Genomic DNA, 26,672 nt, shown 5'->3' on the forward strand with positions numbered 1-26,672 from the left:
GCTTCCGTTTCCAGCGTCACGTAAACGCACCAATCACCAAGCCTGTGCGCGGAGGGTGAGTTGCCTGTGTGATACGGCGCCAGTAGAAACGTCAAGGCGCGTAATTGGCTGCGCAGTGGTTCGGTTAAATGCCTCTCCAGCTGAATTGAAATGACTTTCGCACTGACATTTCTCCTGCACTAACTCTGCGTCCCTTTAAAGACGTTTTTAAACTTTTTTTCAACTTGCGTGGATCATGCTGCGTTCACTTTTCTTGTGCGTAATTGTAACGGTTTGGACTCCGGCGGATGCGCAAAACTCGGGCCGTTATGTAGTGGGGTGTCCCGCGCGGTGCGACAAGGCGCTGTGCCCGCGCCTGCCCGCGGACTGCCCGGCGGGACAGACCCTGGACGTCTGCCACTGCTGCCCGGTGTGCGCGTCCGCGGAGGGGGAGGCGTGCAGCAACGGCGGGAAGCTCGGTGACCCGGTGTGCGAGGAGGGGCTGGAGTGCTCTGTCTCCGGAGGGGTCCAACACACCGCCACGGTGAGAAGGAGAAGCAAGAGCGGGATTTGTGTGTGTAAATCCCCCGAGCCGGTGTGCGGCAGCGACGGGGTGTCCTACAGGAACATCTGCGAGCTGAAGAGGGTGAGCCGGCGCGCGCAGAAGCTGCAGCAGCCACCTGTTCTGTTTATTCAGCGGGGAGCCTGCGGGAAAGGTGAGTGCCAGAGAGAGAAGAAACCCCCCAAGCTTAAACTTCTATCCTGATTTCGGATGATGCTCGCAGATGACGCATCTTCGGCAAACAATCAGCATGTGTCTTGGACAACAAGAGCCACATTCAAGCTGACCTCCCTCTTGTTCCTGCCTCACAAATCTCCTCCATTTTTTTTTTTCACTTTCTAGTTAATGACTTCCTCTGTGATGGTAAAGCTTGAGCTTGGGATTTACTCTTGCATGCATTCACACCAGTCACATGCTTGGATTCCGCATGGTCTCCATACCAGTGTTGAGTTTCTCAGCTGAATAAAAATGAATCTCCAAGACAATTTAAGAAGCTATGATTGACTTAAGGACCTGGATTCACTGATAGAATTCAGCTGCAGATTCTGTGCAAATCCTCCATCATAATCTATGAAATCTGAATCATTTTCTGGCTTTAGGTGGTAAAAAAAAGTGTACATTTGATGGAAAACGTAAACACCTGCCACTTCACAAACTTTTCTACAGCTTTACTTTAGGGCCAGTGGCGGATCTACAAAAGCTATAATGCTTGAAGACGCTTGTATTCTTTGTATGTATTTCTTTACCTTTGTCAATGATGATACTAACATTGACTCAAACCTTTTTGCTGGGGGGGCAACTGTCCCCCCCTTGCCCCACGTAGCTCAGCCCCTGCTCGAGGCTTGAACATTTGCTGTATGTCCTTCTATTATCTGCTTTCCCTCCCTTCTTTTTTTCTCTCTTCTCATCTCTGTCCATCTCAGTGTTTCTCCTGTCACTCATAAATCACACTCTGCAGTCAAATGAAGGAATTCCTGGCACACATTCAAAGCCACAAGTCAGAGAGGGTTTAAAGCGGACAGGAGAAAAAAACTGGCTGCTTGGTTTTTCGGGAAAGCTCCACACGTATATTGGAGGACGTGTGGGCGCAGACTTTATCATCACATTTGTTTGTCTGTCATGTTAGCAACTTGGACGGTTAAGTAGTTCCCAGGCACATGCCTGAAGCAGACTGTGGCGAGTGCTACTGATTTTCCAGGGGAAACTTTCCTAAGCTGCATTTTAAAAAAAACCCAGATGCATTTCAAAAGGTGAACTTTAAAAGCTGCTGTTTGCAGCACCATCTGCTTTCTTAAAGCAACTCTTGCAGAAGGAAAGCCGGCCTCCTCTGAGGACACTGAACTGCCCCGCCACCTGGCCCCACTTTAGGAAAACATGCAAGGGCAGTTGCATGATCTCATTTCATTTCTGCACATTAGAAATGTAAATTAATCAGCTCACTTTGGCAAGAGAAAGTAGGACACATCAATGTGATTTTTGGGTTTATTTGTTTAAAAGTGACCCACTTTTCAGGAGTCCTGCACATGTGTGATGCATTTAGACTCCATTATGGCTCAGAATTGATCACAGAGCTGCGTGTGCGTTTGATGCCACGTCTCCTGAAACTTTAAAGCAACCAAAAATCCGGGCAGGTTTTTCTTTTTTCTGATGCTGCATGTGGAGAGCTTGAGCTGCACTTTTAGTCAGTGCTGGTTGATGTTGCAGAATGCACTCTGACTACAGCTTTGGAAATCTGCTGAATGAGCACATTCTTCCACTTGTCTGAGCCACTTTGAATATTAAAGCATCGTTTTTTTTGGGGCTTTTTCTTCTCCTCAGTCTGCCTCTCCTCCTGTTTCTGTCTGTTTCCTTCATTTGTTTTCCTTCCTGTCTTCAATGCCTCAAATTCCTTCTGCTTCTGTTATACAAAACCTTCCTTTTATGATTCTGTAGGCAGCCCCATCTATGGATACCTTTTTTAATGTAAAAACCTAGTTTCACTCTTTTTCCACAACTCCATCTGTCTGTTCATTTACATTTATTCAGAATATCTTGGAAAAGGTGTACAAGAAAATACTTGGACAGGTCATCAAAACAGAATAATTTGCTTGTTGTCAAAAAGGGTGGCTGAAGGTGCTCGACTAGTTTGTTTTGGGTTGAAACCTGCCTTAACAGATAAAACTATTTAAAAAAAAAAGTTTGAAAAACCAAGAAAGCCTCAATCAGACAGTCAAAATCTACTTTGGTTCACTTTTTTGACAAGTAGCAACTTTCTCAATGGGTATCATGTCTTCTTCTCATCTTCCTATGTCATATGCAATCTCTGGAAAGGTGTACAGTAAGATCTGTCTGAAGGAGAGGTTGAAAATCTGCTTTTGTTTTAGTTCGTTTTGGAGTTGTATGCAATCTGGAAAGCTCTTCTGGTTAAATAAAGCAGGCGTTTGGTTGCTTGGGTTCGATGCAAATATGCATCGAACCACTTCTGCTTCACCCTTACCTTAATTTAGCACCTGTTTCAAAGCAAAAACATAAGTGACTATATTTTCATCACTAAATAAATTCAGATGTCAAGGGGTTAAAAAAAATCATAAAGGGTTGATTAAAAATGCCATCAATGAGACGGCATGTGAGCATCTTCAAAGTAAATCAGGAAATCATGGTGATGTTTTGGAGCTATATTATGGACTGAAAAGTCTAAATCGAAATGTCGGTTGCACTTTTATTCCATATTCACATTTAAGCACATTTATGAATAATGGTCAAATTCAGTTCTGAATGTGGTTTTAGCTTTTTTTGCTCAAGATTTGTTTGGTTGTGTTTGTGTATCAAATGTTTGCCCTGACAAATATTAAGATCTTTAATTATGTTGTCAAATCAACAAATTCAGACACCTACTCAAGCGTTTTTAGATTCTCTTCACAGCTTATTCCACTTTTTTTTCTCTCCAGCCAGGATGTTTTTAACTAAAAAGATACTATTTTAGTTTGCAGCTACTAATGCATCAAAGAATCCCCAAAACTGTGGTGAGGACAGCTTAAGGTTTGGGTATAATAAAATGTTTTCCTTGGAATTGTTGAAATATTTACTTAAAAACGTCTTTTCACATTTTATACTTGAACTTAATTCTTAAGACACCTGATAGCTGTTAACAAACGCTTAACTTTATTGGCTTCTTTTATTAGAACTCACTAAATGCATCCATATGTTTTCCACATGGGGAAAATCTCCACTGGATTTGGTCAGTCTTGTGTAAAAATTCCACCACACAAGACTTAATTTGATTCAAACACTTGAAGGGAGAAGGAAATGCTCACGCAGGCTTTGAATGGAGAGAATACACTATTATTTACATAGACGTGTTAAAAAAAAAAAAAAAAAAAAAAAAAAAAAAGGTTCAGTGTCTTTTTAGGGATTTATCACAGTTGTCAGTCTTTCGCAATAATCCAGAAATATCTGTTAAATCAAATTTTATTTATGCGTCTTCCTTTAACTCAAGTTGACAAATTTGCCTCAAAGCCTCTACAGGCTGTGATTATCATTGAATGCTTGCTTTTGATTTGTGTTCTTAGGACTTGCCACAATTGTAGTTTACTTTCTAGTGGTAGTTGTTTTTGATCCAAGCAATCACAGTGGAAGTTTTCAATTTGTTTGTCCAATTTAAGGTCTTTTCTTCTACCAAGTCCTCCAAAAACCTCTTTACAGTTCTGTTACATTTACAAGGTGGATTTATTAGCTGCTAAACAGACATTTTGCAGGCAACCTGGAAGTGAAGCTTCTTCCATTTAAAGCACAAAGGGTGTCACTCACTGGAGGTTTATGGAGCTGAAGGTTTGACAGCTCAGCTGTGGAGTCACTTGCATAATTAGCTTTTAAAAAAAGATGCCGTATTGTCTGAACTATATGTTTTACCTCCTCTTTTGGTTTAGTTGTAAGCACTTTACACAAATAGTTGAGGAATTTCATGGCAGCCCATTTAATTAAAGGTCTCCATACCAGTAATTTAGTAGTCTGGAAAATAAACACTTTTAATGCATATATTTGCTTTTGCTATGCACATTTTAAGAGTGAAACAGACAAATCAGGTTTTAAAGTTAGTTTAAGTCCAGAACTGGGATGTGAAACTATTTATGTCACAGTAAGAATGAGGAAACAATGGCTTTGGTTCATCTTTATTCTTTTCTAGTCCCAACAGATCAACTCGACTTGGTTTTCTATTGTTGCAGCAGGTCATTTAGTATGCAGGTGTTGGTACATTCAAGCATGTGTGTGAGAAGGTAACGTTAGGAAGTGAGAGGAAATTGAAACCTGGGTGCAACATGGATTTTAGACGCTAACACACAAATTCAATTCTCTGGGTTTGAAGGTTTCATTAAGGATAATTATATTTTTTAAAAAGTACTGATGACGTTTTGACAATTTAGTCCTGACTGTGACTTTAAGAAAGGACAGAATGCAAAGAAAAAAAGTCCTTAGAACTGCAGAACTCTTCCGCACACACTTCAGCTGTTGTTACTAGTTTTTCGTAACCTATAATTTTGCTGTGAACCCCATGGAAAGATGGTTACCATTTCACGCTCTTATTAACTTAACTGCACCTCGAGTTAAACGTCTACCTCTCATTCCTTAACTCTTGACTGACATCCCGCTGCCTCAGAGTTCCCCTCTGTTCTGTTAAGTCTGTCTTCTAAAGTAATGACTGGATGTGATTCTTGCTTTGCCAAGGGGTGCAGGAATCAAAGCAAGAATGAAAAGATGAAAGGCTTAAAGGAAAGTCTTGATTCCTAGCTTTGCTAGACTTTCATCGTAGTTGGACTTAATTAGCAGTTGGTGGAGTAAACATTTCCACATTGCCCCAGTGCTGGCTGGTGATTCAGGTCTTTCTGCGGTCTTTATACTATTTGTCTGCGTGGATTTCTGCTATTCTTGACCATAAATAAGTCGATGTGTCAGGACTTCACTGTAGCTTTAACCATAGGGTCAATGTCACGCGTTTATGGGCAGCGTCTGCAAACAGGCACACATGCCGGCGGTTATTGAGACAGTCTAAGCTGCAGATGGACTATCATCTTTTCCTTTTTCTACTTGTGCTATAATAATATGAATAAAAAGTCTTTTGATTTTCCACTTTTCTGTTCCCACATAGCTCTTACAGCATCCAGTGTTTTGGTGCATTCCTTTTTTTTTTAAAATATAAAGTCTCACGTGCATGCTTGTTTATGGTTTCCTTCCAGCTCAGGACAATCCAGACAGTCCAAGGCACAAGTACAACTTCATCGCAGATGTGGTGGAGAAGATCGCTCCGTCGGTTGTTCACATTGAACTTTTCCGCAAGTATGTACAAGTCATGTTCTTCTCAATAAACAGCATCAAGTATTTGAACTTCTTTTTATATTCTATTTCCCTTGATTTGGTACCACCTCGATTTCTGAACTGTCATAATTAATTGAAAAGAAATTGTTAAAGACCCCCACCGATTGTGTTGTTGTTGTTTTTTACATGTTTTTGTGGTATTTTTCTAATGATGAAGGACATATAAAGAAAATTAAGCTTAAAATAGCATTTCTGAGTATTTCAGGACTCAGGAGCAGACTAGAAAAAGGTTATTTGTGACGTAGAAAATACGCTGGGCGGCCCACAAGCTTCCTGCTCTGAGATCTCAGCCAACGGGAGGGGAAGTGGTGCGTTATTGCTTCGTGCCAACAGTCCCGCTCACAAGGCGAAATTCTAATGAGCTACTGCAGCTCTGCAGAAACTATGTCCTAGAAAACAACACAGATTTATGTTTTTATTTCTTTTGCTTAAAACTGCTTAATCATAATTAGACCTCTTGGAACGCTTTGAAAATAGACCAAGAGATGATCACAGTGAAACTTCAACAATAACTCTCTGGGTAGAATTCTTCTACCTCTTCTTTGGCTGACCTTTAAAATAATTTATTATTTTTTTACTATACACAAACACTGTCATGCTTTAGATTTAGTACCAACGTCACTTCCACCATGCACTGGTTATTTTTTTAGGTGTAGGAAAATTGTTGAAAGACGGCCGAAAACATTTTTCCCCCCTCTTGTTACCCGCCCGCCTCTGTTTCTTCCACAGGATGACTTACTCCAAGCGGGAGGTGGCTGTGGCCAGTGGTTCTGGTTTCGTTGTGTCAGAGGACGGCCAGATTGTGACCAATGCTCATGTTGTGGCCAATAAACACAGAGTGAAAGTGGAGCTGAAGAATGGTGCTTCCTATGACGCCAAAATCAAAGATGTGGACGAGAAGGCGGACATTGCTCTCATCAAGATTGACGCACCGGTCAGTCAATTCACACACATGCATCACAATAATTCATGCGAATATTATGAAACTTTGGTAAAACCTCTAAATGAGCCACTACAAGTTAATGGTAGTAGTTTAGCTTCCTGGGCACATCCCTTTGTTTTTCCTTTGGTTTTGGTTTTGCTGTTATTTCTAGCATTTTTCAAAAGTGTGTTTTTTCTGTTTTATTGTCTATTACGCTGCAAAACTCACCAGTTTTCCATAATAGTTGTAAAGCTGAACTGAGTCCATCCTCCTGCCAATCAAAGACATCCCCCAAACAATTTCCAAATATAAGTTCCTATAAATCAAATATGACACCCCCTCCCCGAGCTATAAAAAGCAGTTAAAAAATGACACAATTCTCTTAGGTATAAAACCTGAATTTTTAACATGGTGTTCATGGGAAATTGTTCCTTTTGTACACCAGTCCAAGTTGTTTTTTGAGGTACTCCAAAATTGAGACTTTGCGGTTTGAGTGAAATTATGGAAAATAAGTTGATAAAAACAAATCAACCAGCCTGATTGTTTTTTTCTTAATTTCACTTTTTCTTTTGGGACCTAGAATTAAGTACCAAGTCTGGAACCAGGTGTGGAAATGGATAAGTAATCAATAAAGAACTTCACAGGGGTTGACATAGCCCAGAAATTTGCACTGGCCCACAGGGCCAGTAGTTTTTGAAAGTTACTGGCCCTGCCTGAAAGTTACTGGCCCGACACTGCGCACAGCGGGACCCGCCGCTCCGCAGGTGCTTGCAACTTTAGGGGGGTCCGGGGGCATGTCCCCCCGGAAAATTTTAATATGGTGCAACTTGGTGCATTCTGGTGACATCTAGCACTTATTTATACACTATTCAATGACTAAAAATAGAGAATATCAAACTTAAATCTGCTCTAGTCTGTTTCAGATGTTTTGAAGAGACCACTGCAGTGTAGTAAGTAACACTAGTTCAGAAGTTTTCATGCTGCTTCTAATCACTGCTATTTCACATTTATTCGTAATCAATAGTTAAGAAGTTTTATTAACTTTTCTGCTCTGACTGCCTTGACGTTCTGCTTTTTGTTACTGTTGCAAAGTTACATTTACTTTTTAGTTACTTTAGTTACTTAATTAAATTAAATAATTGAAAAACTAAATAAAAATAAATGACTGAGATTAGGCCTGCACAATATACCGCAAATTTATCGTTATCGCAAAATCCAGCTCTGCAATATGCATATCGCAAAAGACGGCAAATATCGCAATTAATCATAAACCTTAACTGTGTTAAAACAATCTAATGGCAGCTTGAACCATTTAACGAATCAAATAAATCCCTTAATGCATTTGACCAATCGGATGGACGCCTTCAGATTGTTGACCAATCAGATGGAGCCCTATTATGTTAAATGTTTGTCACCTATGTCAACGTGGGTCATTTGGAGTACAATTTTTAAACTGTTGCAATGAAATGGGAATGGTTATTTGGTTATTTTGCTATTTGTTTATGTACCGTAAATTATATCGTTATCGCAATTTTAATCTCTGATATCTCATATCGCGAGTTATTCCTCATATCGTGCAGGTCTAACTGAGATCATTCAGCTAACTAGAAATACTTACTGCTTACAGTGTTGTAAAGAAAAACAAAATTAAGTAGTTTAACATTATACTGCATTTGAGTCTGAGATTCAGGTATTTGGAGTTGCCTTTGATTCTTTGTTTTTCAGCTTAAAGCTTAGTGCATACAGTTTCATCTTCAATGCATTCATTAAATATCTTGCTGTCCATACTACTAATTATACCCACTACTCCATCCAACATATTCCTTTCTATTCCTGCCATGTCTTCCACATCTCTGACATGCTTCAGTCTCTCTTCAGTGACGGTGTCGGATTTATAATCAAATGTAATAATAACCCACTGGCTTGTTCCTTCGTTGTTGGAACAAGTTTAACATTGTTTTGTATTGAATTGTTACATTCAATAAAGTTTGAAAAAAAAAGTAGTGAGCGCGTGCCGCGTGGTCCTCGGCAGTGAAAGCCGCGCGCGCGCAGGCGGGAGAGAAGGAGAAGTGATCAAAGGTTTCCCATAGAAACCCTTGAAGTCTGAACACAGGACTAGCAGAAAAAGTAAATTATGAAGACGAGGTAAATCTACACGTTTTCGCAAAATATACTTTATTGAAAAAGGTGAAAAATATATTATCCGTTAGATATTTTAGTGGCCCGAGCGGACAAGTGAAAAATAAAGTCTTGTGGTCCGCACTGCTCGAAAAACAGGACCGGGCCAGCGGACAAATGGCTATGTCGAGCCCTGCTTCAACAGATTTAAATTCTGCCCAAAAATATCTGGTTTTATAAAGTCCAATAATAAAAGAAGAAAAAAACAGGCTCTGTTTGGGTTTAAAATTTTTTGTTTGTACTTAAAAAAAAAAGACTTTTTAAGATGAAACACTTCCAAAAGTTGCCTTTAAGTGGAAGTATTTTGAGGCTTTTTTAAGGTATTCCTTACTTTGACTTCAAGGTAAAACAATAAATACTTAACAAATGTGGCTTTTTATCAGTGAGTTTATATGTAATTTGAACAACAGACTCATAAAACGGTTACTTAAGTGATCACATTGGGCACAACAAGCAATAAAGATGTTTGAAACCCAGCCAGCTCTCCCAGAACCCAAGAAATATGAGGCCCAAATTCAGGCGAAACCATATGGGTGGCAGAAATGCACCTGGTCAACAGGAAGAAGTGATTTGGTCTAATCAAACAAAAATCCACACAAACAACTGAAATCCTAAAAAATCTCCCAAAGATGTCAGGTAAGTGTTTGTATTTGAAGGAAAACATTTGCTTCACATGACATCTGTTTGTCACATTTATTTCTCCACACTTCCCCTTGTGTGTTTGCTTTCCCGTCTGCTAGACAAGAGGGATCCACATTGCATGTTAATCATAGCCAGCCATGTGAAAGAATTTGTGGCAGGGAGCCAGTGTTCATTAAGTGAGCAGAAAAGATGACACGAGGTGCATTGATGACCTTCAGGACATAAAACGAGGAACCATTGAGGTTTTGTTGGGCTCACTGTTTAATGCACTGTTTGAGCAAAGACCAGTGACAGAATCTTTGTGTTTGTTCATTCCATGATAAACCTTATTCCGTCTGGTGAGGACACGCTGCTCCTCATTCCAGTCTTTCCGGTTTGTTTGTGCCGCTTACTCTGCAGTCTAAACTGTGGCAGATCTTTTAACTTCCATTTGAAATGAGTTGGAAAGATATACACGAATGATTCCGATGAAGTCTGTATAAACTTCTAACTTGCAGTGTCACCCTATAATAAAGTTTTTTTTTTTGTTTTTTTTTTAAAGTTCTTTTTGTGAAGCACAAGTTGGTCATCCGGGCAGAGACGTGACCGAAGAGGCCACAGAAGACCCGTGGTCATTATGGAAAGAGCAAACGGTCTAGACACAAGTGGGGCAGAAATGAAGCGTGTGTGATATTTGGAACAAGTGAGAGTTAATAGATGAGAAATTAAAGGATGAGAGAGTTATTATTACAGGGCAGTAGAGCAAGTGAAGTTGTCATTTAGATTAAAAGGGTAAAAGCTTTTTCCAAGAGTTTCATTGTAGAACCTGAAAAGCAATAGCCATGAATTTTTTACATTTTCCTTTTATTTTTTTATGAGTCTAAGAGCATTTGTTGGGGTCTGTAACTTAAAAAAGCTGCGCTGAAGTGTCTTATTTAGCAAACAAGTTGGATCCAAGTTTTTTTAATCAGTTTTGCTCTTTTTGTCCTCTCCTCTTTTAGAGCTCAGATATTTGGAACCTAACAAAAAGAAACTTGTTTTCCTATGAGTACATATAATTAAGAAAGTTGTGTTCACAGAAGTTAAGCCCAAATCCTAACCTTTAAAGAGTTAAAATTAGAATAAATAAAGAAAATTATTTTTGAAGGCTCTGAGCAAACATGACAGACAATATAGAACATTGTGTAAAAAAAAAAGCAAACAATGTCCATCCAAAAAAGATGTACAATTAGCTAAAACACCTGATACTTAGTATTTTTACTAATACACCTCAGTCTAGTAGTCCTTCTTTTTAGAGGATCAAAAGCAGCATAAATAATATCACAGAGGTATATAGATATATTGTGACAGTCATAAGTATGACATATGTTTGCAGTATTTAACGACTGCCAGATGGCAGCAATTCATTTCCAAGTGGGATCCACGTTGTTGAGTGTGCACGTACTGTACCATCAGTTAACATTTCACAGCAGATTGGGGCAAACGTAACAGTGAATCAATACTAATGCCACCATCAACATGCATGCATCAGAGTTTTGTAAAGGATAAATCAGGCCTAATAGTACCACAGATCTTTGTTGTGTAGATTCAATACCTAAATGTGGTACTTTTTTCCCATGTAAACATCAACTAAAAGTGATCAAAAATGTATATTTTTTTTAAATTCACATTTTTTACATTATTTTAAAGGGCCTAAATTATGAAAAACATTTTTTTTAGCTTTTAAATGTATTATAATGTCCATTTTTCATGAAACAAAACCCGAAAGAGGTATTTTGCTCTGTTCACGCATTTCTAAATATTCCTCTAAAAAAACCTGCGTTCTGAGCACCATCCCCTCCCAACCCACAAAAACAAGCAGGTTCTCACATTGTGATGTCACAAAGTGGGGAACAGCCCCCCCCCCCCCCCCCCCCCCCCAGGAAGAGTCTGCACTGCCAGCACCGCCCACAGGCTAACACACACATGCACACTTTTTGGTGGTTGGCACAAAAAAAAACAATATTCACAATATGCAAATCCATTTTTGCAAAAGTTCTGATGTTTTCGTATATGAAACACAGACGCACTGCCGAAGCCACCTCTACGTTGTCGTCATGAAATGGGCGGCATCCACAAGGAGCAAAAGCCGGTGCCTCAGAGATTGAGGCATATAACTTCCGGCTACAAAAACGAGATGCAAAAATAACTCGTCTGTAATAAAAAATGGTTCTTTAGAAAGCTAGAAGCCATATATTATCATATATACTGTATGGATATAGTTTACTCTGAAAGACTAAAGAAAAGGCAGATGAAGGCCCTTTAACTGAAACCACTGGTATGCAAAACATTTGTTGAATTTTATTGATCCTCTGTGTTTTTCATAGATTATCTCATGTGTTCATATGCAGAAAAATTAAAAAAATAACCAACCCTCACCATCAACTGGTGCATCCAGCTATAGAGTAAATTTGACTTAAGCAATATTGTCAGCACATTTGTGTTTCTCAAAGATCCTAAAATCTGTCAATAGGTTTGATAAAGCTGTAGTTTAAAACGAAGGAATCAACAGATTGCAGAACAATGGCATCCAAAAATGGAGAAGCATAAGGTGATGGTGGAGAGGAATGACTCCTAGGGAGCAGGCTTCATTGTTTTGGGGCATTTATAAAGTAGAAGGAACAAATTGATTACCATAAAAACAGAAGCAAATGTGAGGAACTGCAACAATAAGATACAAACACAAGAAGAATAAAAATAAAGCTGATAATGTTGGAAATCCACGTGTTTTACACAACATGGTCACTGAAACAAGCATGACAGTTATATAAAAAAATAATAATGGAGACTGACCGTTTAGACCTTTTAATAGCAGAGAAAAATAACACAAGATTTTATTCTCCTGCAATGGTCGACCATTGAAGAAAATCTTTAGGTAGAGAAAGATTATATTCACTTTTCTTTCCATTAAATCTGTTTGCCTTATGTTGGACTGCCTGTAAGCATTTCAAATCTTTTCTTGATTTCTTTTACTTAAACGTTTCAAACAGTGTTTTACAATTAAAATGAGGATTTTTACAAATGAGGATTTGCTTTGCCTTTGCTTAAGACAGCGCAAAAGCCCAAACTGGATCTTTTTAAACTACACATGAACAAATGTCTCTCATTTTTCCTTTTACTTTAACTTTTATAACGAATAATTTAGTAAATATGCTAATGGGTTTCTACACCAAGATTCCAAAATTACAAATAAAAATTCTTCAATGGTCTAACGAGAAACGGGAACCTTTATGCTGTCTGGAAATGTTTGCTTTTCTCTCATTTTTATTCCATTATTTTGCATGAAAAAGTATTTTATAGGTAGCAAGTCTCAGATTGTTCCCGGAGCTGTGGTCTACCTCTCAGCTCTGGGGAATACATTAGTCTGTCCTCAGCAGCTGGAGCTACAGAGAGCGAGGGAAGGCAGAGTGACGGAAGAGAAACGGCTAAACCCGCTTGTTTCTCCAGAGTCGGGGGTGAAGAAATGTACGTCATAACAGACAAAGAAACAGCAGGCAACTTGATCAAAGCTTAATGAGTGTTTGCATTCACTGACAAACGAGAAGATTTGGCCTCAGCTTCTGGATTCCTCTTTTATTTTGCAGTTGGATTTGTGCACATTAACTTGGAAGGACTCACTCAGATGAGAAAAACGGCTGACATAAAAGACTTTTTTTTTCACATGTTGGATGACCCTCACCAATATGAAGTCTTATCAATGAGCAGTAACCCTTTAGTTTGCGGTTTGAAGCTCATTTGAAAAGCAAGAAGCAGATTCAATTCAACAAGTTACCACTAGGGTTAATGGTCTCTTTTTGGGGGAAAAAAAAGGAAAACTTGCAACTGGGTTTCAAAAATATTTTTCTCTTAGTATTGTGGCAAAATGTTGTTGTTCTTAGCAAATTTGCTGTTATTATATTTTTAGGAGCCATATATTGTATTCTACATTTAAGGTGCACAGTGGGGGGGGCTTTTTTGATTTGACAGGTGACTGTTAATTCCTCAACTCAACAACAGTATTGCCACATATGTTTGGATTTGGAAATGGTTTAGTTCAAGCAATCAAATCAAACTAAAGAAGACAAACAACCCTTTCCATGCTCTAGTGACTGTCCGATTAAATCAGGGCTGGTCCTCGAGAGCCTCAACCCTGCCTGGTTTCCAGTTCTCCCTGGACTGCTTGATGCTGACCACCTAAACCAGGTGTGTTCAGTCAATCAGGATGGGGAATCACTTGAGTCAGCCAATCAGCAGAAGGATGGTCAAGGAGGATTGTGGCTTTTAAGGACCTGGGTTTGCCAGGCCTGGATTAGTTGATCCTTCCAATTTGTAATTTGAGGTTGTTAAGACGGCATCAAGCATTGAAGTTTAAGAATTAAAGAGGATCAAACCATTATGCAAATCGTTTTTGGCATATTGCATCACCAATTTCATTAACCTTTACTGTTTAATTACTAAAAAGTAGAAGTTATTTTAATCTGAATGTGTGCATGTTGCATGGACGCCACATTGCCAGTGGAAAAAGTGTTGTATGTTAGTCATTAGAGTCAGGGGAGAACTGAACCACATCCTCCTCCCATTCTGACCAGTGTGTTCTCCCTTATTGCTCAAAGCAAAATGGTTCCCATGCAGTTGGATGTGATAAACCCTTTGAAAAACTGACACGCACTTTCTCGCACTCCATTTCCCTTCTGAGATTTGACACGATTTGGGTTGGCCTGCTTTCTGGCTTTTCCTGGACTGCCTTCCTTGCCTGTCGACTCGAAACAGTTTTGTTTTGTCAGTTGGTGATGTGACCTAAAAAGTAGAAATTGCTTTCTTAAAACATATGTTTCAGTTTGTTTACTCTCCAAATGTTTTCTTTCTTACTTTGGTATTGTGCTTGTGGTATTGAGTCAAACAAATTCCAGCAAATGGATCACAAGAAATGTTGGTTTCTTTTTTCACATGCTTATTTGATGATACAGTTGTACTTATTCAGATCTTAAAAAAGTATTATGCTTAAAGTCTCACGCCAATAATCTTTAGATCTATTGCAGAGCGGCGGGAGTTCAATAGAAATTCGTCTCTGACTTGTGGCTGTTAGCGCGGATTAACCCTGCTCTCATTTCCCATCATCCATCTGTTTGCACTCTCTCCCGCTAGTTTACACCCCCCATAACCCTTAAGTTAACATTACCCGTGCAACAAAAACAATGAGCAATATTGGAGCCATCCAACCATACAGTTTTATTCAGATGGCAGCTCAGACGAGGAAAACATAGACGTACACGGATCTATTTGTCTGCAAGTGGATACATCAGAATGGAGGGGAGCAGGGATCTTGTAATCCGTCGATTTGTACATAACAGCTACAAGCTTTTTCAAACGGCATTTTGTATCGGTCTCTCCTGATTCACCTCAATTTGAATAAAGAAACACTCAGAATGCAGTTTTAATCGTAATTTTCATAATATATGCCAGTTTTTTAAGTCTGTATTTAAGTGCAAGGTTTCCATTAAAGGGAAAATGTTTTACCCCAATAGGTTTGTTTTTTGTCATAATTTTAGGACCAAAAACATAATTAATTGAACTCCAAAGAAAAAGTTTATCATTCAACCAACTAAGTGCTTATTTATTTTTTATTTTTGCAGCAACAAGAATTGTTGCTTTAAACAGAAATATATAAAGATCGCATTGAGCTGTACTTCCACAAAAAAAAGTAGTTGGTAGTCAGTACCTGTAATGCAGTAACTATATAATAATTTGGGGTATAATGCAAGGTCAAATTCTGTTTCTCATTTTTAATTACATTTCCTGTAGATTTTTAATTTCATGGACGATAAACAAGGTAAATGATTAAACCTCCCATGACAATACTACATGCATAACATGTCCATAAGCCTCAACGTACTATATTTATGACCAAATCTAAACTTTAGTTTGGTGATGTCAGGACTCAAACCTACTCACCCTCACTCATTAACACCCACTGTTAGTCATTGAGTGTGAAACCTTTCTCAGCGAACACTCCAAAGACTCTAAAGTAGACTTTTCATACAGAATAAGGTTGTTAAATTAAAAAAAAACAATTTTAAACAAATATGTCTGTTGTGTAAAACTTCCCTTTACATCAATGCCACTACAACAGTCCTATAGTCTAACTGTAAAAAAGACACCCTTGAGCGTTCCTGGGCTGTAGTAAAAAGCTCAAAGACGTATGTTTGCTCTTACGACCTAAATCTCTCACCAACACATGGAACCCATAGTGGTTTTTCTGACTTGTGTCAGTAAGGATATTAGACCTCCACAAATCAAGGAAGCGCTCTCTAAAGCAATGACCTACTTTAAAGTGTTGATTCTGGCTTTGATTAACTGAGACATCTGAGCTGCTGCACTCTTAACTTTCACCTGTACAGTAGTCTTTTTCATAATTACGTCAAACATGCTTCTGCAGGCTCGCATTCATTCATAAGTGAGTCCCATAAAACGTGGGCGATGCATACAAGCTCTCTTCCTGCCACCTCTGATCTGTTGATCTCCCAGCTTTATGTTTTGCCGCTGATGCGAGCAAGCTCCATCCTGCCCTGTTTTTTTTTATTTATTTTTTTTTATCTGTAGCCATCAGAGACACAACATCAGACCTTTAACACTAAAAGTTCTATACATTACAGACGCATCTGAGAGCTATGATTCAACTGAACTAACTACAGTTGAATTTTTTTTTTTTTTTGTATTTGTAGTGGTCTTGGAATTTAAACAGTGCCAGGTGTGTGTGTGTGTGGGGGGGGGGGTTTCAGTCCATCTCAAATAAGGTTAGTTTGCATCTACTCCACTCGTAAAAAAGCAGTTAATGTTATCGGCTTTTAAATTAGGCGCCAGACATCAGAGGCTGTAGCACTATGAAATTATCACGCTCCATATATTTCTAAAGCCTGTCAACTATCAGTATCATCGCCCCTTTTGTCTGTGGAGTTAAAACTATTGATGTGCATAGAAGGCCACATTAAAAAATAAAACAAGCTACAAAAAGCCTAATTTTTTTAGCAGGTTTTCGTCACTCATTCAAGCGCAGTTATGAAACCCATTGAGACGAATGTTGTTGTAATATTGGGCTATGTAAATAAAATTGAAATGAATTGAAGTCAAGGCTCCCTATCTAGATCTGATGCAATGGTTCTTCCTGTTTTCTAAATTCCAAGGAAAGTTGAATAGAAGAAAATTTGTTCATCCCACATAGCTCTATTGAAAACACAAAAAAAGCTACAGAAATTCTGTCTAATGCCTATAAGGCATTGTAGATTCTAATGCTACATTAACACCAGGCATGCGATGCATTCTTGAATGCGCGTTAAGCCCAAGGTGTTCACACTAGTCCGCCACCTGTTGGAGGGGCTGATGCGAAATGTTGAAGTGGTGCAAATCTCGTAAATCTTGCTCCAGGCTTTTTCTTTTACAGCTCTATTCCGATAAATGAAAGACTTGGTGTCATATAATTCTGGCTAAGCACAAACTGCAATTATTAATTTCTCGGTAATGATCAATTTTCAAACATTTGGCCCTTCCGGGAATTTCAAAGGACGCATTAAAACGTCTCTACAAATCTAGAGTCCCTGATTGGTCAAAGTTCAACCTGGTCTAACTTTCAACCCGCATTCAATGGTCACGTGTTTTGTTTGTAGAGTCAGAAAATGGCCGTAGAAACTTTCATAGCGATACGAGTACACATAAGCCCAAAACGCACACTTGCATATTATTAGCTGACAGAAAGATCAGTGAAACTGCTCCTTCCTGCATCGAGATGTTAAAGTTTCTGACTAAAGGATCTCCCTGGTGCTATAGTCTTATGCAGAAGATGATGAAGAGGGATTGTCCATGATGGATTCCAGTTTCTGTAACCTCCTCCTCTCACCCATCGCAGTCACAGACTCTAGTGGAACATCCCTGAACAGAACCAAATCTCCACACCAGTTTGTTAACTTCTTCCTGTTCCTGTCAATGCATCCACCCCCCCCAGTAGCTCACCCTGTATAAGAGGGAAGATACAAGAATACACTTGTGAAAATATATTTTTACGAGTCTGCAAACTCTGAAGGACTTCAGCCCTTTTGTGAACTCCGATTGCTTCTCTGACAGCATTTCGTTGTTGACAAGGGACAACAGTTGATTGTGTAAAGAAGGCAACCACAGACGGCGTCTGTGGAAGCAGTTGGCAAACAGTCCAAAAAGTAGCAGCAAAAAAAAAAAGAAAACATCCTTGTCTGTCAAAAACAGATCAACTAAAGAAGAATAGTAAAACAAATCCATAAAGAGAAGTAAGTTTACCAACATGGAGGGAGTTAAGGTAACTAGTAGCCTACCATGGCGCTGGTTGAAAAAAAAAAGAATAAAAGCATTAAAAAGCTTATTTCATAACTTAGAAAATAAAGACATTTTTGCATTATCAATGTCAGGTGGCAGTTTATGGCATCATACACTCCAGCCGAACAAATCGAAAGACCATTTTCAAAAAAGCTGGTTATAGACATTATGGACTGGCATGCTGTTTACTTGGATCAGGGGATTTTATATTGAGTGACTGAATACACCTGATTCAGGTAACCAGCAGCAGTTGGAACTGAAAAACAAGCAGAATGATGGCTGTGGAGGTCCAAGGTTGGGCAACTATGGAATATTGCCCATGTCAGGCTTTTTATGGCCTCTTTTAAAGGTATTTTTAGAAACTGGTGCTTTTGACGCTCTTGAAATCCCAAGCATTTATTAGCATCAACTGCTTGCATCAACATAATGGCAAAGAAGAGTGCATGCAACTATGGTGTGAGAACCTTCTCCTGTGGTTTTTGATGTTGTTTACTCAGCCTTTTTTCCTGTAAATGCAGCTCTTGCAAAGTGCCAGTGCATCCTAACCTGCTGCTAAAATAGCAGGATGAGTCACTTGGAAAGCCTTAAGAGGCAAATTCACATGGAAAGATGATTTTCCACAAGTCTTTCCAGACTGCTGACTTGTGCGAATAAGAGAGTGATGTGTAAGTGAGGAGGCTGTTGAAAATATTTGTGTTTTCTTTTTTCTTCTGCATTCTCACCTAGGTTGGGTTTGCTCGACAGCCACTTTCAGCATTTTTGCGCTGTGAATGCATGATTTTTCTGAATGCAGTGTGACTTTGTGGGGGCATGTGTCAGCCTGAGTTCGCTGTAGAGCTGCAAACAGGTTGCCCATTTGAAGAAGCAGCGATCATTCGAAGATTGACCAAAATGGAGGTAGCAACAGTCTCCATGACACAAGTATCATCAGCTATTGTAACCACAGGGACACAGTCACGCATCAACCCGACGCTCTCTTTCAGCTGTGTTTGTTTCTTCTCTTCCTCCCCCCGTCTGGTTAAACTGTCATTTTGCACAATGTGCGAGAAGAAAAGCGGAGTCTGGGGGAAGGATGGAGGAGGGGAGGGCATTATTCAGGCTGTTGCTGTGGGGCCAGGTGCCTAAAAAAAAAGCAGGCCTCCACACTAATCGTGTTTCTGCAGGTTAGGCATTTTTTGTGTCATGTTCATTTAGTTTACAGGAATCTGTCACTTATAATGGAAGTTATGTGTATGATTTTGATTTTACATCTTTATGTATTGCAAAAAAAAAACAAGCTAAAGCTTTAAAGTGACCTTTGTTAAGGAAATATTCAAAATCTCTATCTCTAAGACCCTTTATGTTTTTACATACAGAAAAACTGGACACATGAGAAGAACAGCTCATAGGTTCCTCTTTTCCTGATGCTCTTTTCCTTGGACATATGAGTAATTCTGCCTTAAATAAAGTCTCAACATGACTTTATTTAGAAAAGTTATTTATTTTGGTATTTGTGTGCTATCAGCACCCGTTTCGCAATTTTTGTAATTTTTTGTTTTTGTATCTTTAATAACTTTTAGTGACATTTTTGTCCAATGTGATGTACAGTGATTACAATGAAGGGCAATGTAAGGTTAAGTGTCTTGCACAAAGTGTCCCGGATGGAATTTAAACCAATAAGCAGACTACTAGCAGCAGGCCAATCATCTATAGTTACAAATACATTTATCACAATGGTTAAAGTGTGTCCTCAATGCTCTGTAAATTTAGATTGAAGCAGTTTGAGATCAGTTTCTTTCAGAAATAGATGAAAACATGATTGGAGTGGGACTTTAACTGGTGCATTTTCTGAAAAATATATATATTTTTTTTAATTGATTAATTTTGTCTTTTTTTTCACGTAACTTACTACACTTAAAAATACACTCCTTTTAAAATGATTGGCCTCTGTGATCTTTGATCTTCTTAATGAGTGGAACTTTTCTCATTTTCATGTCTTGCTTTGTTGGGAATTGATATTCTTATTGAGTTTGTTAAAAATTCCTTTTTTGTTTGTTTCTTTCAATCTTAGAATAGGATGGGATAAACTAAACTGCTGGAAGGGTTAAAAAACAATCATATTAAACTATGCTTTCACTTTTTTCTGCCTTTGTTCAGACTAAACTCCCTGTCCTGTTACTTGGCCACTCTTCAGACCTCAGACCCGGGGAGTTTGTGGTTGCGATCGGCAGTCCGTTTTCCCTCCAGAATACTGTTACCACAGGAATCGTCAGCACTACTCAGCGTGGGGGCAAGGAACTGGGCCTTCGCAACTCTGACATGGACTACATCCAGACTGACGCCATCATTAATGTAAATGTCCAAGAACATGTTTATCTATCATCACTTTACAAGAAACTGTGCTAAAAAAAGCTGGTTATCCTTTTGTTTTACAGTATGGTAACTCTGGAGGGCCTCTGGTAAACCTGGTAAGTCGTTTATGTTGGATTTAAGCTGACGTTTTGGCAGTTTCATGTGTCACACACAGTGATGTTTGATATCCTAGGATGGAGAAGTGATTGGGATCAACACATTGAAAGTAACGGCTGGCATCTCCTTCGCCATACCTTCGGACAAAATTCGTCAATTCCTTGCAGAGTCGTACGACAGGCAGTCTAGAGGTATAAACACTTGGAGGGACATCTTTTTTTTTTACACTTACAACTTCTTTTCTAGAATGTGGATCCTTAGGTTCAAACAAAATTTTAGCTTGTATTTGTATCTATACTCACCTAAATCATGTTCACAAAATGGCCAACTCAATGTTGCCATGCACTGCATTATATTAAGTTGTAATGACCGTTCTTAAAAAAGAAAAATAACATGGACAGCAAAAGGAGCGCAAATGTTCAATTAAAAAAGGGTTTTACTTCTTATTTACTATTGAGGTTACCTCATTTTTACTTAAACACACTGTACACATTTAATGTGCAGCAGGAAGTACATAAAACTGATTTGTTTTCAGATTTGTAATAAGTTAATTCAGTTAATATGATTTATGCTTTTTTATGATTTATAAAAAAAATAGTTCTGTGGTATGTTTAATGTTTAACAAAGCTCTGATCAAAGAAAAATGGTTTAAGTTGAACCCGATCTCTTTTTGTGTGTGTGGTGTGTGTTTTACTTAAAATCCACACTATAGCATTTGTAATTTGGCTTTTGATACAAAAATAAACAAATATAACCTTGTAATTTTAAAGTTTTGTTTTATGCTTTGACTTTGATTTAATGTTCTTCAAAGTTTACTTCCAAACATTGAGAAACCTTTGGATGTTTTTTGTCTTTCTAGCTAGATGACTCATTTACATCTTGTGCAACACAGTACTCACCATCTCTTACTATATTTGTAATATCTGGAATATCTCAAATAAGGAAAATCTGGTTTCTAATATAAAAGGTCAATTTGTCAAGTTAAATCCTACTTCACACTTAAACCTTTGGACTCATACCTAGTTGGTGTCAAAGGACACTAGGCCTGCACAATATACCGCAAATTTATCGTTATCGCAATATCCAGCTCTGCAATAGGCATATCGCAAAAGACTGCAAATATCGCAATAAATCGTAAACCCAAAATGTGTTAAAACAATCTTATGGCAGCTTGACGCTTTTAACGAATCAAATAAATCCCCTTATGCTTTGACCAATCAGATGGACGCCTTCCCATTGTTTACCAATCAGATGGAGGCCTATTATGTTAGATGTTTGTCACCTATGTCGATGAGGGTCATTTGGAGTGTAATTTTAAACTGTTTCTAATGAAATGGGAATGATGTTTTTGGCATTTTTCTATTTTTTTATATACCGCAAATTATATCGTTATCGCAATATTAATCTCTAATATCGCATATCGCAAGTTTTCCTCATATCGTGCAGCCCTAAAGGACACCAAAATGCAAAACTATAGATCTAAAATTGTTTTACAATGTTATTTATATAACTTTGTGTTATTGTTGTACACAACTTAACTGGATTTGTTTTGTCAAGTAGTTAATGTGAGAAGCTGTTAAACACCTCAGTCTTATCTCTTTGATTTTCAGGGAGAAAGGATGCTAAGAAGAAGTATATTGGTGTGAGAATGATGACTCTCACTCCTGCGTAAGTTTGTTGTTGTCTTTTGCTAAGTATTAATACCACATTAGATACCCTATTTTCTGCACTACATGGAACACCTAAAAGCATTTGTTTCATGCAAAAACCCGACAGAGCACTTTATAATACACCTTATATACACAGACTGAGAAACAGCTTCTTCCCCAGGGCTGTGAGGTCCATCCACCCCCTCCATCCCCCCAATCACACAATTGTGGTGACCCCCCCCCCCCCCCCCCCCCCACACACACACACACATAGACACACACACAGACTTAATATAACCCACTAATCCTCTGTCACTACTCTGTTGACAATCCTCTGGCTGTACTTTTAGATTTCTATGTGGGACTGTGTAATTATTTATTGAGAAAGACCTGCTGAAAACAATTTTGTTGTGCACTGCATAATGTTGATTAAAGATTCTGATTCTGATAATTCGGAGCGCCTTAGAGCTGGACCATTCCTGGTTTTGTTTCCTGATGTTGAAGTGATTTTGAGAAATACACAGCACTCTGTCAAAATATCGGTCTGCTTTATTTAGTTATTTATTTTTGAGTTCCAGACAAGGTTGTGAGTTATTCGGAAGAAGCGTGCTTGCGTGTAGTGGTGTAGGACAGTTTTTTTTTTTTTTTTTTTTTTTTTTTTATGTTACTAACAAGTTTGGGAGTTATCGTAGTCACAGCACGTTTGTTTTAGCTGTATCAGTCTGTTTATTATGTTACTAACAAATTTGGGAGTTCAGGTATTGTTAATATGCTAACGTGGCAAGCTCATAATCCGGTGTGCCCCATGGTGCAAAAAAAAAGTTTCTTAAGGATAAGGAATATTACTTTTAGTACATGAGTAAATTTCTTTTCCTCCATTTCTTACCCAAAGGTTGGCTAAAGAGCTAAAGACTCGACATCGTGACTTCCCTGACATCACTTCTGGAGCTTATGTGATGGAGGTCATTGCAAAGACCCCAGCTGCAAAGTAAGAGAACCCTTCTCCTATTACCTCAGAAGAAATTTAATGGTGTAAGCAAAAGGACTACAAACATTTGATCATTTTGCATAAAATAAAATAATCACTTTTCCCAAAGCTCCCCCTATATCATTTCACTAGACAGAATATTTCCATTTTCTTAACCCCTTCTAGTACAATCCCTACCCACTTAAATTAGCCACTGCCACAGTTTCAGAGCGGTGGGGAACAGGAGACGCTGATGTCAGCTGTTTCCTTCCGAGCCCATGCTGGGAGGTTGCTGGCCGCGCTGTGGTTTTCCTGCACCAGCTCACACATCCCTCTCTAAAGTGTTCCCTCCTGCAAGAGTTTGTTCATCGCTGAAATCACCCAGCCCTTTGCACAACATGTCTGTGGTTCCTTTCATCTTGCATGTTCTTTTCTACGCATGTTCTTTGTGTGTTTGAAGTTCCTGGGCTGTTTGGGTTTACATCTTATGGAAATCTTGACCATGTTGTGAACAACCCTTTATTTATCCTTCTGGGGGCATTTGGGAGAAATAACGGGAAGGAGAGGCTGCGGTGATGGTCTGTGGCCGCGATTAAGCGGCTGTTTTCAAGAGAAGAGTCGGCCACAGATGTCACTGCTGGTAAATGTGTTCATCTGTGTGTGAATTAAGGTTCGTTAGTTAGATCTGTGTGCTATGCACAGAATTGTAATTTTTTCTGTTGTAAAATTTTCTTAACGTAGTGAAATCTAACTATACAAATAAATAGTTGTTTGATTTTAATCTTTGTTTCCTCTAAGTTGGCTCTAAAAATACACATGTTTACCTTCTGGTTGACTTACTGGACAGGCTGAAGATTATTCAGCAACAAACTTCCTAACTGAACTGTTTGGGTGGAGTGGTGCTGCATTTATTTGGTAAATTAAGCTTTTAGATGAAAAAAAATTTAAAAAAAACACTAAACATGTAGTGAATCATGGTGGTGGGAGTGTAATGTTGTGGGGTTGTTTTAGTGTTTCATACTGCAAATCTTAGTCTTATGCATTTAGTTATGGAGATAAAGACACAATAACATTTCGAGAGGTTCTTTAATAATACATTCAGTTGGTCAATAACATGTTACTTCTTCCAGCAATGCAAGAACCCAAAACATGTCTACCGTAAATTAGTTGGAACTTGGGGTTGACCGATTATCAGGCCGATATTTGTTATTTTGACGTTAGTTGTTATTTTGCCATATATCGGGATTGGCCTTTTCTGTAAATCCGACCGGCCATTCTTGAACTGGATATATTGGCTCAGGTGCAGCTGCTCCGTCTACAGCATTGTCCTGCGCGATCTACATAATTATGCACGCCAGTGCTCTGCATGTCAAGCTACTAACAACTAGGGGTGTCACTTTTATGCGTTTAATGCTTTTAATAGTGTGTTAAAAAAAAAAGATATTTCTCCCTGTACTGAAAATAAAAAGATCTGAGATGCTCTGTGAGCGGGTGCGACAGTGGCCCCTTCCTGCTCTGCTCAGCACCAACATGAACACTGATTAAAACGACTCGCAAACAAGCAAGAAAATCTTTGTGCACCATCCTCATCAGTCCCTTCTGCGCACACTCGACTTGTTCACACATTTGTTTCCCAACTTCCCTTTAAAAAAAAAAAAAGAAAACAGCTTTGAATTAAACGAGATTAAAACAGTGTAAACATTTCCAGGAAAAAGTGATCACATAGTGTTGTGGCTACTATTGTTGCCAGGTTGTTCATAAAACCCCTGGTTTCAGGTTTAAGTAATTATTTGAACAGGGTTACAACTTTGTTTTGAGAAAAAAATAAAGCATTAATAAAAGCTCTAAAGTTTTTCCAAGCTGTGGGCATTTGTGCTTTGTGCTGCTTCAAACTAAATGGAGAATACTTCTGCTTTTATTCTGAAACATTTCAATTATTTGTTCGCCTATTAATAAGTAGTTTTACAGGGGGAAAAATGCACCCCATCAGTTGATGGAAATCCACTGTTTACTGGTATTAAGGCAACATATGCTAGTAATTTATGTACATCTCAACAAACAATCTCTTTTTCCCCCCCCTTAATCCTCCAGTGGTGGGCTTAAAGACCACGATGTCATAATCTCCATCAACGGCCAGAGAATTTCTACAGCAACTGACGTCAGCGCCACCATCAAGAGAGACGACGTGTTGAGAATAGTGGTACGCCGTGGCAATGAGGACGCCATCCTCACCATCATGCCAATGGAGATTGATCCTTGATAATCCTAACTTCACTCCAAAGGAGTCGGAATTAAGTTAAACTTCTTTCTAGTGGACCTGAAATAGGAGGGGCTTCCACTGACAAAGCCCTCTTCCTGTCTCCAAAGGATTATAAACTGTAAATTTCTTAAAGAAACTGCTCAACAGAAGCTACAGAAGCAGTGCTGCCTTGTTGTTATCCATGTGACTAGTCACTTTTAGTTTTTAAAAGCTTTGATTAATACTAAACTACTGTTTGTTTTCAAACATGAGACTTGGATTGTTGTTTTATCAATTTTTTTGTGCCTTTAAATGTTTGCTCGGTCAGACATGCTGCCATTGTTGGCACGTTTTAGACTCACTTTTTTTTTCATAATTGCTGTTTCTAAAAACTTTAATCAAGTACTGTAAAAGTGTTGTTTAATGTTTTTTTTGTTTTTTACTTCCTGGTGTATTCTAAAGATAAAATAAAATGTGTTTACTTCCATTTATATTGACATTCTGCATGCAGAGGCCTCCTGGTTTCTCAACCAGTTTCTCCGTTTCGGAATCACACACTTGTACAGATTTTTCAGACAACTGTGTTTGTATTTTGTTTGTGTGTGTGCTGGGTTTATGCAGCCTTTCCTTATCTGAATGCACTCTCAGAGGAGAAGCATCAGCCAAGAAATGGTAAAGGGTTTGTTTTGAGTTTGATTATATTGCTTTCATATGGGCCTGATAGCAGTCCGTTGTGATTGTTGGTCCACTGCCTGTGTAGGCAACCTCAGATGCAGAAACATGGGCCAAATACTTCTGACCCACTGGGCAGTGGTCGCAGATGCGGGGCCTGTATAAATACGCTCAGTGTTTCTAGAAGAGAAACTTGTTTGCCACAAGAGGGGGGGGGGGGGGGTACCACATTCGGCTAATTCCTTAGGTTTTACTATTTCTTTGCAGAGTATTTCTTTAGAAACCACATTTACATGCTACTAAAGATTGTTTCCCAATATAATAGACAAAGTAAACATTAAAAATATTTAATTTTACTAGGGACAGTAAATTCTGCTGCCATCTCCTGGCTCTGTCTTAGAGTTGCAGTGTGGTTGACTATTCAGGTTTGCTGAAAAAATTAAAATTACTCAAACTTTTTCATTTTATTTGGCATTGGCACAAATTTCTGACTACTTTATCTGAAGCCTGGGACTCGTTTAGATCATATTGCTCAAATAACATTGGATTCTGCTATAACGTAGGCCTCAATGAGGTCATAAGTGACAGACTGCCAAACCCTGAGCTGAAAGCAATCTGTCATACTGAGTAGGACTGCATTAAATCACTGCCTGAGGACTGAGATGCAGACTGACAGATTTTCTGCTGTTCCAGTGATGAACAAAAGCCATAAATCTCCATGTTTACCA

General features: G+C 38.7%; 1 protein-coding gene across 2 annotated transcripts; it reads left to right on the top strand.

The window, feature by feature from the left end:
* Nucleotides 1–25,759, top strand: LOC105355810 (serine protease HTRA1A). Of its 2 annotated transcripts, none has more exons than XM_023963542.2 (9): nt 1–695; nt 5,752–5,851; nt 6,620–6,824; nt 20,106–20,300; nt 20,384–20,416; nt 20,494–20,608; nt 22,028–22,085; nt 22,959–23,054; nt 25,125–25,759. In XM_023963542.2, the coding sequence occupies exons 1-9, from the start codon at nt 236–238 to the stop codon at nt 25,291–25,293; spliced, it is 1,431 nt and encodes a 476-aa protein (XP_023819310.1). In that variant the 5' UTR covers nt 1–235; the 3' UTR covers nt 25,294–25,759. The 2 variants fall into 2 exon arrangements, with proteins under 2 accessions (XP_023819310.1, XP_023819311.1); XM_023963543.2 differs by lacking the exon at nt 25,125–25,759 and adding an exon at nt 23,220–23,366.
* The last annotated feature ends 913 nt before the right edge of the window (nt 25,760–26,672 follow it).

Source organism: Oryzias latipes, chromosome 15, assembly GCF_053564925.1.
Source record: "Oryzias latipes strain Hd-rR chromosome 15, Olatipes_Hd-rR_3.1".
In the NCBI taxonomy this organism is placed as follows: domain Eukaryota; kingdom Metazoa; phylum Chordata; class Actinopteri; order Beloniformes; family Adrianichthyidae; genus Oryzias; species Oryzias latipes.

Bases quoted from the DNA above. Each gene is read 5' to 3' on its own strand.
- LOC105355810 (XM_023963542.2), top strand. From the start codon at position 236: ATGCTGCGTTCACTTTTCTTGTGCGTAATTGTAACGGTTTGGACTCCG. The intron at 696-5,751 runs GTGAGTGCCAGA...GTTTCCTTCCAG, and splicing joins GCGGGGAGCCTGCGGGAAAG to CTCAGGACAATCCAGACAGT. The intron at 20,417-20,493 runs GTAAGTCGTTTA...TTGATATCCTAG, and splicing joins GAGGGCCTCTGGTAAACCTG to GATGGAGAAGTGATTGGGAT.